At 34.1% G+C, this 12669-nt stretch overlaps 2 protein-coding genes across 2 annotated transcripts in view; both read right to left on the minus strand.

The window, feature by feature from the left end:
- Positions 1–12669, minus strand: part of LOC142345630 (vacuolar protein sorting-associated protein 33B-like) — a 227883-nt gene that overhangs the window by 172998 nt on the left and 42216 nt on the right. The gene's annotated exons all lie outside the window — the stretch shown is intronic.
- LOC142345631 (uncharacterized) overlaps positions 7–12669 on the minus strand; it is a 55291-nt gene continuing 42628 nt past the window's right edge. Inside the window, exon 6 of the mRNA XM_075397788.1 lies at positions 7–844. Within this exon, the coding sequence (XP_075253903.1) occupies positions 528–844 (317 nt within the window). The 3' untranslated portion in view covers positions 7–527. The remainder of the gene's footprint in view (positions 845–12669) is intronic.

The raw sequence follows: 12669 nt of genomic DNA on the forward strand, positions 1-12669 counted from the left end.
CTGAAAATCAATCTTTGATCTAAACTCTTTCCAGTTCTACTATTTTTTACAACTTTTACTATATCTTCAGCATTTTGTTGTTTTTCATATCAAGGAATATAATTGAACCTTGTCAAAATACAATTGAAGAAATTTGTATGCCGCAATTTTGATTTCAATTGCATTCTAGTTTCAGAACTGCAATCTTTTCATCTCCGGTTTCATTCGCAATCTGCATAAAATTGTTTCAGGTCCCAAAGAAGAATAAAAGTAAATTTGTTCACACTTTTCTCCGAGCTGATAGAGATTTTTACAGATTCAAGTTTAGTGACCCCGTCCCCGTCTCTTACGGTCGCTAAGTCGAAGTCATACACTTTCAGATCAACCCACTCGATAAATGTCGAAATGACAAGATAGCCTGATGCACTTTCCACGCTGGACTTCTTTGGAACCCAAACCGATCCGGAAGCGTAGTTGTCATCATCAGTTTCGACACACTTTTCGGACGTTTCGTGGATCCAAATTTCTCGACCACGAACTCGTTACGTTTAGTGGATTTTCTGTATAACATATAGTCCGGAGCAACGAAATGAACAGAGAATATGTCTTTGCTCAGATCGATGGTTTTGGTCAATTTTTCGTTGGTAAACATAAGTATCTGTTTTTTGGTCCAATTCGTCCACAAATACAATGAAGATATTGTTATTGAAGGCTTTTAAAAGACCGACAGATCTTTTATCTGAATGAATTTCACGGAGAACAAGTCCATCTTTCTTGTTCACAGCTGACGTCATAAATTGTTCTCCGTCGTCATAGCTGACATAGAACGTCCCGTCGCCATTGAGGGCAAACTCAAGAACCTCACCTGGTTAAACACAAGACTTTTAAGAGGCATGTAAAATGGAGCCATACCCACGTTAAGGTCGGCCAAAGAGACCAATGATCAGGCAGTTCCAGACCGTAATGTCATCCGATAAGACCGTCCCAGTCTATCAACGACCGAAATCTCCTCTAATCACACCGCCCCTGTCCGAAGACACCTGATCAGATTGTCCCAGTACGAATGAGAACTGATTTTTTATCTTAGCAAAAAATACAAAGAGGTTTTAGAGATAAGCTAAAACTTTCTCACATAATAGTCATAAAAATTTTTGGGTCGAGTCCTGGTGGAAGTTATTTGTAAATTGGTTTAATACATCATAAAAATCATAAACAGCGAACATCGTAATCAATTTTTTAGCCGATAAATTTAGTCCTTTTTGGCCTTTATGAAAACCGAATGAAAAACGTTTAAAGTTTTTCAATATATGCAGCAAACCATATCACATCTTCCCTTCTTTTTGAAGTAATTTCGTTGGTATTAGCTTTGTATACCTATCAACTCGTTCTCTGTGTCCCAGGATATCGAAGGCTCTTTTGTTTCAGTTGGTTGTTTCAGTTGGCAGAAATGGTTGTCAAAAAAGCGTCTGTGCGATGTCAAAGTGCCACATCACTACTCTGCGAGCTTGTGGCTCCGTACCAAAAATTCACCCTCCTGTTGGTGCTTTAGCAGTATCCAAATTGGCTGTTTGTCGAGCGCCCCAATTTTTTGGGATAAATTTTTAAGATGATTGAAAGATGTGTTCAAGTCCGTTCGGAGTGTATAGTTGCTGGTAATATCTTCGCTTTGTCATCCGCTTAGAAAAATATTTGTCAACATACATTGAATCAGATAATGCATATATTCTCACTCATTCAACCAGTAATATCTCTAAAGTTGGCTTCAACTTTTTTCTTCCAACTTTTGCGAGCTATTTATGATGCTTTGTAAAGCACCAAATCAAATGAAACATTGAGGTAGGCACTCAACGCAATAAGTACCTTTGGTTGCTTCAACGCGCTTCGCTCATTAAACTGCCCTTTTTATCTAGTCTGCAGGACTTACTTGATTCTGACAGACGATTCTTGACTCTTGTTTCTTTGTGGTTCTAATCGTTTTTTTCGGAATCAACCATTAAAGTAACGGAACCGTTGTCAGAAAGCAAGTTATTGAACAATCCAAGTCTTCCGATCATTTGAAAAAGGTTTATTTCGAAACTCTTTAACGCAAACTAGTTCAAACGGCAGCTGCTCATAAATTTCTCTTTATTCTGGTCGGGTTGAGACTGTTTCTTTCTGCCCTGATGCTCGAATTCCCTTCTTTCCAGCATTAGTATCTTGTGTTTTCGCCAAAACCAGAGATCTGTGTTTGGGTGGGTTGAAAGGAATAATAATTTTGATCTTCAACCCATTGTAGTTGATAATTCAGTTTTACTGTATTTTTTCTTGAAACGTTTTACACTTCATGTTCAATATTCAATCAAATTTCCACTCTTATTTCTTTTCTTCAAGACCTGAACGAGGCTCATCGTAACAAGCTCTCTCTAGATCTTTATTTGGATCCCTACTTCACTTTGAGCGAAGTAATTATAAATACGAAGCAGAGTCAATAGCTGTCGGGTTCTTTCTCATCAAAAAGTACTCGAGGAATCTTGTATGTGAAGTATCTAAACTCGTAGGCACCGCAAAGAATACCCGGGTTGAAGTTTCTTTGATTTCGTACAAGGATCATAGATGATTTCATACTGTCCATACTTGATTTCTTAGTACGATCCTTGTATGAAACCAAAGAAATCATATATGATCCTTGTATGATTACTAAGAAATCATATATGATCCTAGTACGAATACCAAGAATCATACATCTATTTTTTGAAAATCTTTAACCATTTATGTTTTTTGTTTTTATTGTTCCGACCCCACTTGTGGGGGAAGGAACTATATACTCAAATGGGTTTTTTTTTGTTCAGTGAATTTTGGCCGATCGATATATTCGTCGTAGAGAAATGTGAGTGGTATCATTAAAAAGCTGGTCCAGCGTAGAATTCAAAAGTAAAAAGATTTTTTTGAATTTCGTTTTTTTCGAGGAGTTATCGAGGATTGAAGTTTTGTGTGAACAATGGGATCTTTAGCATGATTGTTCACTTTTAGTACAATTTTCTTCAAACTAAGATCTTTTTTACGAAAACATTAATTCAAATTTCTATAAAAAGAATAAATTTTGAGTTCGTAAAAGTTGAATGCAAGGCGATAGAAAGACTAGTTCTGGTCTCATAGGGAAGTTCACTATCAAAAAAAAATCGAACTCTAATTGAGAGCCCTTTTTTTAATAAAACTTTTCTCTTTTTTGCTTTTTTAAGTCACCTAGAGACAAGTCACATTTTATATCGACGTTCTATTAATGACAAAACTCCTTTATAGTCGAATGAAGCGCAATGAACAAAAAACGTCGTTTTCAAGGAATTGCTCATGTTTTTTTTGGCTTCGATTCTGAGTTTTCGTAATTTTGAATGAAATTTTGAATTTCTTTTTGAAGTTTTACTATTTTTTTTGGAGTCCTATGGTAGGGATTCATTGACTAACAGTGCAATATGTTCCATAATGAGCATTAAGTGAACATGTCTATTTCATTGAGGGGGCGGCTAATGGCTGTTAAGACTTAAAAAATAATTTTTCGAATTTTTTTTTGAATATTAAAGAATCATAATCTTATTATAGTGAATTGTAAGTCAGTCCAGGGGTGAGAGCACCCTCTTCCTTCCTACTGCAACCAAAATTAAACTGGTTAGCGGTTTTATCTTCTATCTATTGGTTATATGACTTCAATGACAAAAAATTTCAATTTTTTAAAATTTTTTTTGGATTTTTACGTATTATTGGTTACTTTTGAAATCTTATCACATTATCCAAATATTGACAGTTCCCATTAGCTTAAAAACGATGTTCTGTGGATGACCAATAAAAATTTTAAACAAAAATTTATGGTTTAAATGGCTTCGACACGTTCTTCTTGCACTTTTCTACTGATTTTTTGGTTTTCTCCTGTTTTTTTTTGTTGTTTTAATAGTCATTATACTTACTGTGATCTCATAATGAATACCTATGCATGACAAACATAAATGTACTGCCACCGGGGCATCTTTGAGCGTTTTTATTGACTTCCGTTGAAAGCTATTGAATTTAATGTCTGTTAAAATAAAAATCATTTTTCGAAAATTTTATTTGAACAATAACAATTCCTAAATTTTTCTTGAACTGTTAGTGAGTTTCAGTATTGACTGGACCCACTTGCTTTTTACTGCGACTAAAAATATTCTGTTTAGCTGTTTTATCTTCTAGCTATTGGTTATATGACTTCAATGACAAAGATTTCAATTTTTTTAAATTTTTTTTTTGGATTTTTTGAATTATTGGTCACTTTTGAACTCTTTATCACATTATCCAAAGATTATTGTAATCCAATTGGCTTAGAGAGGACGTTCAGTGGATTACAGAGAAAGTTTTCAGAGAATAGCTAATGGTTTAATTGTCTTCGACACTTTCTTCTCGCATTTTTCTACTGAATTTTAGTTTTTGCTGTTTTTGTTATTGTTTTCTGTCATAAGACTTATTGTGATGTCTTTTTAACTATCTATGCATGACAGACATCATTTTCCTCCCTATGGGTTATATCTGAGCATCGTCATTGAGCTCCGATGAAAGATTGAGTTTACTGGCTGTTAAGGGTTTAAAAATAATTTTTCGAAACTTTTTTGAAATTCAACCATTCCTAATTTTTTTTCGTGAATACTCTTGGTCATTGTTGGTTCTAACAGAATCCATTTCCGTTCTACTATAGCCAAAATTAATCTGGTTAGCGGTTTTATCTTCTACCTATTAGTTTTAAAACATCAATGCCACGAGAATTCATATTTTTTTGGGTACTTTATTTTGTTTTTCGATCCTTTTGAAATCTTATCACATCATCTTACTGCTGAGAGTCCCTATTGGTTTAGGGAAGAAGTTCAACGGATCATAAATAAAGTTTTCAGGGAAGAGCTTATGATTTGAGTTGCTTCGACATTTTCTTCAGGCACTTTTCTACTGAATTTGTGGTTTTTGCCTCTCTCTGTTGTTGTTTTCATAGTCATTAACTTGTTGTAAGGTCTTATTGATGAAATACGATTGGCAAAAAAACTTATTGTCCCCTCGAGGCATCATTTATTGTATATACTGGCTTCCGTTGAAGGCTAATGAATTTAATGGCGTTGATAATACGTGTTTTCCCGCAATTTTCGTGCGTCTAATGTATTTGTTTATATTTGTTGATTTTTTGAAATTATATTGATAAAAAAGGTTTTCCCATTGCTCCTGAAAAATTAATTTAAAATTGAAGAGTGTTTAGTGAAAAGTTCATTTTTTTAATGCCTTCGACCCTTTTGTCGCTCAATTTTTTTTCCTGAATTCGCTGTTTTTGTTCTTTAGGTAGCCGTAAATTGCTCACAGATCTCATAGGCTTGTAATTGAGGACTGAATGAATGATGTTGCTCGAAACATTCAGTATATAGCGAATAGGTTCCTTTCGTCAAATTTAACTTCTATTCATCAATCAGATGTCCCATCGAATTTCGTGTATTTCAAGAAATAACATATATATTGATATTATGTGCCACTGTTGTTTCGTTTTTCTGAACGTTTATTGAATGGCCATTTTTTGCGTTTCTTTTTCTCTTCCTTCAGAACAATCGCGTAATAACAGATCCCAATGGTTTTTAAATGTGGCCCAAGTAAACCTATTTAATCTTTCAGTATAAATCCTTCAACTGAAATAGCAGAAATAACAACTGAATTAAAAATACATATTCAGATGATAGGTATTGATTTTAATGGTAGCAAAGGTTTGTGTTTTCGCAAATCGTTTGTAATTTTTTGAGTTTCTCTTTAGTTTGTTTCTATGGCATAGTCTGACCACAGACGGGTGCTTTTGGTTTTGTAATGACTTTTTAGTAATTTATCAAGGATTTTTTTATTAAAAACCAATGTTTTTTAAGATTTTTGAATTTTCTTGGTGCAAAAAATGTTGATTAATTTTTAAGTTTCGCCTCACTGTTCGTTCTTTTTGTCGGCTTGTTACCTAGTCTCGTTAAGAAAACTTTTCATCTGCTGTATAGTTAGTAAAAGGTAAACTTGTGTAGTTAAGGTTTTATCTGACTGCATTTTGACGTTGTTACCAGGTGCTTTTAAATTTAGATATTCATTTTTTGCCGCCAAAATTTTGTTGGTGCTATTTTTTTTCTAGTCTCTTCAATGTCAGGTCACGTTGGTGCTGTAATGAAGCATGGCATTAGTAATTCAATTAGTAGATAGAATGTGTAACGATTGTTTTAAACTCAAACATCTATTTTTGTTATCTCTTGATTTGGTTGACATTTTAGTCAAAAATGTAGATGAGCTCGGGTCGGAACATCATGTGCGAACGCACATTAACGAGCCGCCTTGTTCGGTAGAGAATCACATATATGATATCCCGGCATCACATTGTGATCCGCCAGAAGACCCTAACGTACAATATCAATTGCAAGTTGGGCACAAAATAAAAGAGTAAGTCCAAACAAATAACAAAACCTTTGACATACAATGAAGCCAGTTTATACGTATAAATGCTCATTTATAAAAAAAATTAATCAAGAAAAAAAATGCATATCACGTCAAATTCTTTTTCTGAACACGTTTAAACCACAAAGTTATTCTTTTAGCGCACACAAAGAATCAAATGTGGATTGCAAATGCGATATAATAATTTAATAGGTCCTCTGACTACATTATACGGGAATTTGTGGCACCAGTCAATGTATTATGTGTCATATATGACCTTGTATGAAATCCAAGAAATTTTTTCAACTTCAATGGAAAATCAAAATTATACAATTTTTAGTCTTTGAATTTTTTTGCATGATTCTTGTATGATTTCTAGGAAATCATATATGGTCCTTGTATGACTACCAAGATTTCATACAAATCATAGATGACCTAGTATGATTACTAAGAATCATATATGACCTAGTACGAAATCAAAGAAAGTTGTATGATCGTTGACCCGGGTACTTAAAATTTATCACAGCAATCAGGTAATGTTGTGATTCTTGGCAAAGTTGCCTTTGGAGTTTTTTCGATTAGAGCGAAGATTAATTTTAGGAAATTGTCTTCAGTTTGTTAGATGAATCGTCTCCCAAGAAGAACGTCAGAAGTCATACATCAAAAAAACATCCGTTTGTTTTGGATACAAGTTCACACAGTTTCAACAATAATCCACGAAGAGTCAACCAGTTTCATGACATCAAGAAATCAGTGACTTAGAAGAAAAACATGTGCTTCTGATTTTAATGACCGCCTCAATTATGTTTGGATATTATATACCATAAATAATCATTATAATTAAGATAGAAATGTTTTGCAGGCACATAAGATTCCTGGGCCCTACCGTCGCATAATGTTGATAGGATATGAGCCCAGCAAATTAAAATCCTTACGAGTAATCATCACAAAGGACAAAAGTAACGCGCATTTTTGATCTTTTGCCTGCGCGATTTTTTTGAATCTGAAGCAAAAATTTTTGACCGATATTCTGCCAACTTTTAATTGAAGGTTTTCTGCCAACATTGTATTCTGCAGCATACAAAGTATTGAAAGTCGAACTTGAAGCTGCAAATTGAAGGTATCGAAGATATTGGTTTAAAGATATATATCAAAACTTTTTGTGACAGATTTTTGTAATGACAATATTTAGAAACATGAAAAACGAGAAGACCTTCTACCAAAGACCATGCAAATCTGATATCACGTCGACAGTATATAAACAGTATTTGTTGCATTCACGGAATATATTGGACACTGAAGTTGCGGATAAAAAGATGTTTTTTCATATTGACAACTTTTTAATATAAACAATCAATTGTCAGAATATTATTGCCAGCTATTCATTCCGGATACAAGCAATTCTTGGAGTATTCATACAGATAGTTTTTGTTGAGTATTGACAGATTTCGCAGTATTCTAACAATTTTTTGATACATGAAAATCATTTTTTAATGAAAGCAGTGTTCGCCTTTTCGGGCTTAAAGCCACACAATTTAAAGGGATCTTTAAAAAATAGAAGACACAATTCCCTCCAACAAATTCTAACTTACTGTTTTTTGATTCCGATGTACAATCTGCAAATAAAAAATATTTTTCGGAACATGTCCTAACCATTGCAATAGTCCTCTGAAACATTAACATAACAATGCAATTTTCTTTACACAGTGCAACATTTAAAAATGTGTGATCAGTCGTGTAGAAGTAAAAGTTTTTATTACACTGGAAAAGAAGAGAACTTGGTTTATTTTTCAAATCAATTTGAAGCAAAAATGTTCAAAATTTTTTAAAAGGGCATTGTGAAGAAACTGAGTTTGAGAAACACTAATGCTTCCAATTAAACTAAACTTAGAAAAAAAAACAGCAAGCTCGGGAAAGATTTGATAAATTAAAGACGCGTGTTTGGTGTAAGATCATAAAACCACTTTAAAAACGTTCTGCAATGTTTTTGAGACCTTACACAGAGAATGGTCCAAAGGCGTGGGCCGTAATGTGTGATAGATATAAAAGTTGTGAACGGTTTCGTCTACAGCAATTGATTGAAAAACGACCAATTTTGAAACCATAGCAAATGAAAGAGTCATTGATCATATCACACAGGCTAAAGAGTTGCAAATTAATATAAGGGAAGTTGATGAGCAAGTCAAGAAGCCCATGCTTATTTCTATTATTCCGAAAGGTCTCAGAGTCGATTTTCAAAACTTGGTAACAGTATGCAAATTCAGTAAGGATGAACAAAATCTGAATTTTATTAGAAAAAGGTTCAGTGAATTTTATGGAATTGACAAAAGAAAACTTAGCATTGTTGAGAATCCGGAGTGTACTTTCTTTGACAGTACTAGACAGAAACCAAAATTGACATGTAATTTTTTTTGGAAAATGGGTCATAAGGAAGCGTTTTATTTGGCAAAAGACTCTAACAAAAGAAATAAGAAATGTCAAAATTGTGGTCCCTTAGGTCACCTAGCAAGTGATTGCCGTAAAAGAAAACAAAAGAAAAAAAATTGTTCTCTTCGCAAAATGATCATCCACCACCGCAGCGAATGCCGTAAACTTAAAAATAGTACCAGTAAGAATGAATCGGCTAATTTACTTCGGGAAATGAACTCAACTTGTGAAAAGGGCTTTTGCTTTATGGAAGTGGTAAGAACAATGTTTTAGTTTCGAATGAAGTTGATAAAAAAATTGCTTCAGGATGTACAAATTACATGTTGAAAGAACGACAACTGTTTTGCTAAAACAGATGAAAATTTTTCGGGATTTGTTGGCTGTACATACAATTCTTTATCCAAAATCAAGGGAAATGGTAGGGCTGAATTTTATGTGTATGAGGATAATGGAAGTAGAGCAAAAATAACGTTGTCAGAAACTCTTTGGTCCCGACTACGGAAGGAATATAATTTCAGTGAGCAAATTAAAAACTTCTGGTAATAAAGTGGAATTTGGAGACAACGATCAGACATTAACACGAGATAGCACTCTTTCTACATTGAACAAGTTTCGCGCAGATTTGGGTACACCTCGCACACTTGTGAGTGACAGAGCAAAATAGTTTTTCTCGAATCAATTTTCCAGGTTTTGTCGTTAAAATAAGCTGACCTGAAAATTCAGCACCTTGTACGCCACAGGAAAATGGCAAAGTAGAGAAAAAAAAGGGGGACTAGTGAAGGCATGACAAAGATGTTCTTTGGATAACGCAGGATTGGGAAAAGCATACTGGATCTATTCGATGAACTACGCCTTTTGCATCAAAAACTACTGTTTTCATTCTGCAATTGAAGAAACACTTTACGAAAAAATGTATGGATCCAAACCAAACGTTTCTTTTGTTCAGGTTTTTGGCTGGAAGGCCTTTAGCTACAATGAAAAACAGTTTCGGGGAAAACTTGACCATCGTGCTCAGGAATATGTTTTCTGGGATTTTAAAATAACAGCAAAACGTTTACTATAGGAAATACAGACGAACAAGCAAGTTAAAAAATTACAAAAACTCGGAATGTGACATTCCACGAGGATGTGATGTTTTGTGAAGCCAAAAACGATCTCATTCAACATTCTTCTTCGGAAGATCCCTAAGTAGAAATTTTTAACTCGAATGCAACAAGAATACAATTTGTTAATTGAAAACCACGTTTGGGAGTTAGTTCCTCTTCCGGAAGATGTGAACGAAATTGGGAGCGAATGGCTTTTTGCTAACAAATGTGATAGTGATGGTAATGTCACTAAACAGAAAGCACGTTTTGTGGCAAAACATTATAGTCAACTACAAGGTATTGACTATAAAGACACAAACTCACTAACTACTCGACTGAGTACCATAGGAATCAAAATTCAAATAGTGGCAAATTTAGAAGGCATTCTCAAACAAATGGACATCAAGACAGCGTACTTAAATGCACCAATTGAGGAAAGTTTATACATGCATCAACCCAAAGGTTTTGAAAAACTTGACCCGGATGTTAATCCATTAGTTTGTAAATTGAATAAAAGCATTTACTGTTTGAAACAATCAAGAAGAAATTGCTTCTTTATTCTTATAGAACAATTGGAAACAATAGGGGTTGAAGCATGTATGCATGATTCTTGTTTTTTCAGCAAAAAATGGAATAACACTTTTGCAATGACTTGCAATTGGGTAAATGTTATTATGTTCTGTAGTCCGGAAACCGATTTTTAACAATGATTTGATGGAAAGATGTTAAGCACTTTCATTATTAGTGATTGTTTTGATCTCAAATGGTTTTTGGGAAAAAAATTTGAGTTTTCTGATGTGATAGTTGAACTTTGTCAGGAAAATTTCATTGATAATTCCTGATAAAATTTGGAATGAGCGACTGCAAAAGTTTATCGACACCTCTTGCAGAAAAACAAAAGTTCGCAAAATTTGCACAGTCTGATAAAACTGATATGGATAAAACAACTTATCGCAGTCTTGTTGGGAGCCTTAATTATTTAGCACTATCAATACGACCAGATCTTTCACAGGTGGTGCTTGATTTAAGTTCTTTCCTTGAAATGTCAAAAATGACATTGGATTGCTGCTAAACATGTACTAACATTTTTAAGAGGCACAAAACATCTAAATCTATCTTTCAGGGAAGCCACATCAGTGGATGACATTTTGGCTTGTTATGGCGACTCTGACTGGACTGGGAACATTGACAGCCATCGTAAAAGCACACAGGGCCTTTGTTTTAAAATGTGCTTCACTTCTGGCTCAATTAGTTTGGCAAGTAAGATCCAAAACAGTATTGCTAATCTTTAGTGGAGGATAAAGATTACGCATGTAATTCAGCTGTTCAAGGAATTGTGCACTTGAAGGTTATTTTAGCTGACCTCAACTATCCTCTACCAAGCAGACCTAATTTGTTTGCCGATAAGCAAGCCTGTATCGCACTAAGTAAGCAAACTTCTCACCATAGTAAAACTAAGCATTTTGCAATCTAAGTATATTATTTTAGAGGTTTGTGCGAGAGAGGTGAGCTGAAGTTAGAGTACGTTTCTACAGACAAACAACCAGCTGACTCACTAACAAAAAGCCTCGGTAAATCTAAAACCGAGAAATTCCGGCAACATCTTCTTGGTAGCTAAAGACATAAAGGTGACATCCGAAAGGCGGGGGTTTTAGCCTATTTTTATTCGAATGTCAGAACTCATACATGAAAAAACCTTCCTTTGTTTTGGATACCAATTCACACAGTTTAGACAATAATACGCGAATAGTCAACTAGTTTTATGACATCAAGAAAAAACTGACTTACAAGAAAAACATACGCTTCTGAAATTTGTGATCGCCTCAATTACGTTCGGATATTATACCATAAATAGTCCTCATTATTTTGATTGAAATGTTTTGCACGCACATATGATTCCTGGGCTCTGCCGTCGCATAAACTTGATAGCTAAAACACATTTAACATTGTTTCCACCTGTTTAGTGATTAGGTTTCAATCAAGACAATTTTGTCGACGTAGACGCTGCATGCTCCTAAATTTCTTTCACGTCAAAATACCGAACGGTGCGCAATTTCTTGATAAGGACTAAAAGCTACACAAAAATCAAATGAGAATAAGTTTGAAGTCTGCTTTGTTTATGTACACTTATGGTTACTTCTATTAAATTCGATACTTCGAACAAATCATACAAATCATAAAAATTCAGACAATTCTCTTTAATACTAAATTAACTAATCATAAAGGTGTTTAGGCAATCTGAAATGAAACAAAGCAATCCGGAAGTAAATTGAACATAGCCTGCTAGAACCAATTTGGACAAAGACAAGTACTGAATTCAACAAATGCTTGATATTCAACCACCTTTTGACGGATGAGTTGGTATTTGATCTTCATTCTGTTATGATTCAACGAAAAAAAACCTATTTTATGTTTGTTATTCTTTGAGCTAGTGCTAAGTTAGTTCTTTTGAAATTACTTTTGATTTGGAAATGATATTCGAAAGGCAACAAATCAATCAAACAAAAACAAATGAATCAAATTTTAAATGGTTAAGGTTCAATTAATGAGAAACTCGGACGCCAAATTGAAACGCGTGGTATAAAGCAAGAATTTGTCGTCGTCATACGATATAATAATGGTTGGTCAAACTATAAGGTTTCACATTCTATTTTTATATATCATATAATAAAACAGTTATTAAAAAGTAAAATATCATAACATAGCGATAAAAGAAGAGTTCTGGGAGGCTGAAAGAAAGAATTTC

The sequence above is a fragment of the Convolutriloba macropyga genome, chromosome 9, assembly GCF_964194025.1.
Source record: "Convolutriloba macropyga chromosome 9, txConMacr16.3, whole genome shotgun sequence".
In the NCBI taxonomy this organism is placed as follows: Eukaryota; Metazoa; Xenacoelomorpha; order Acoela; family Convolutidae; genus Convolutriloba; species Convolutriloba macropyga.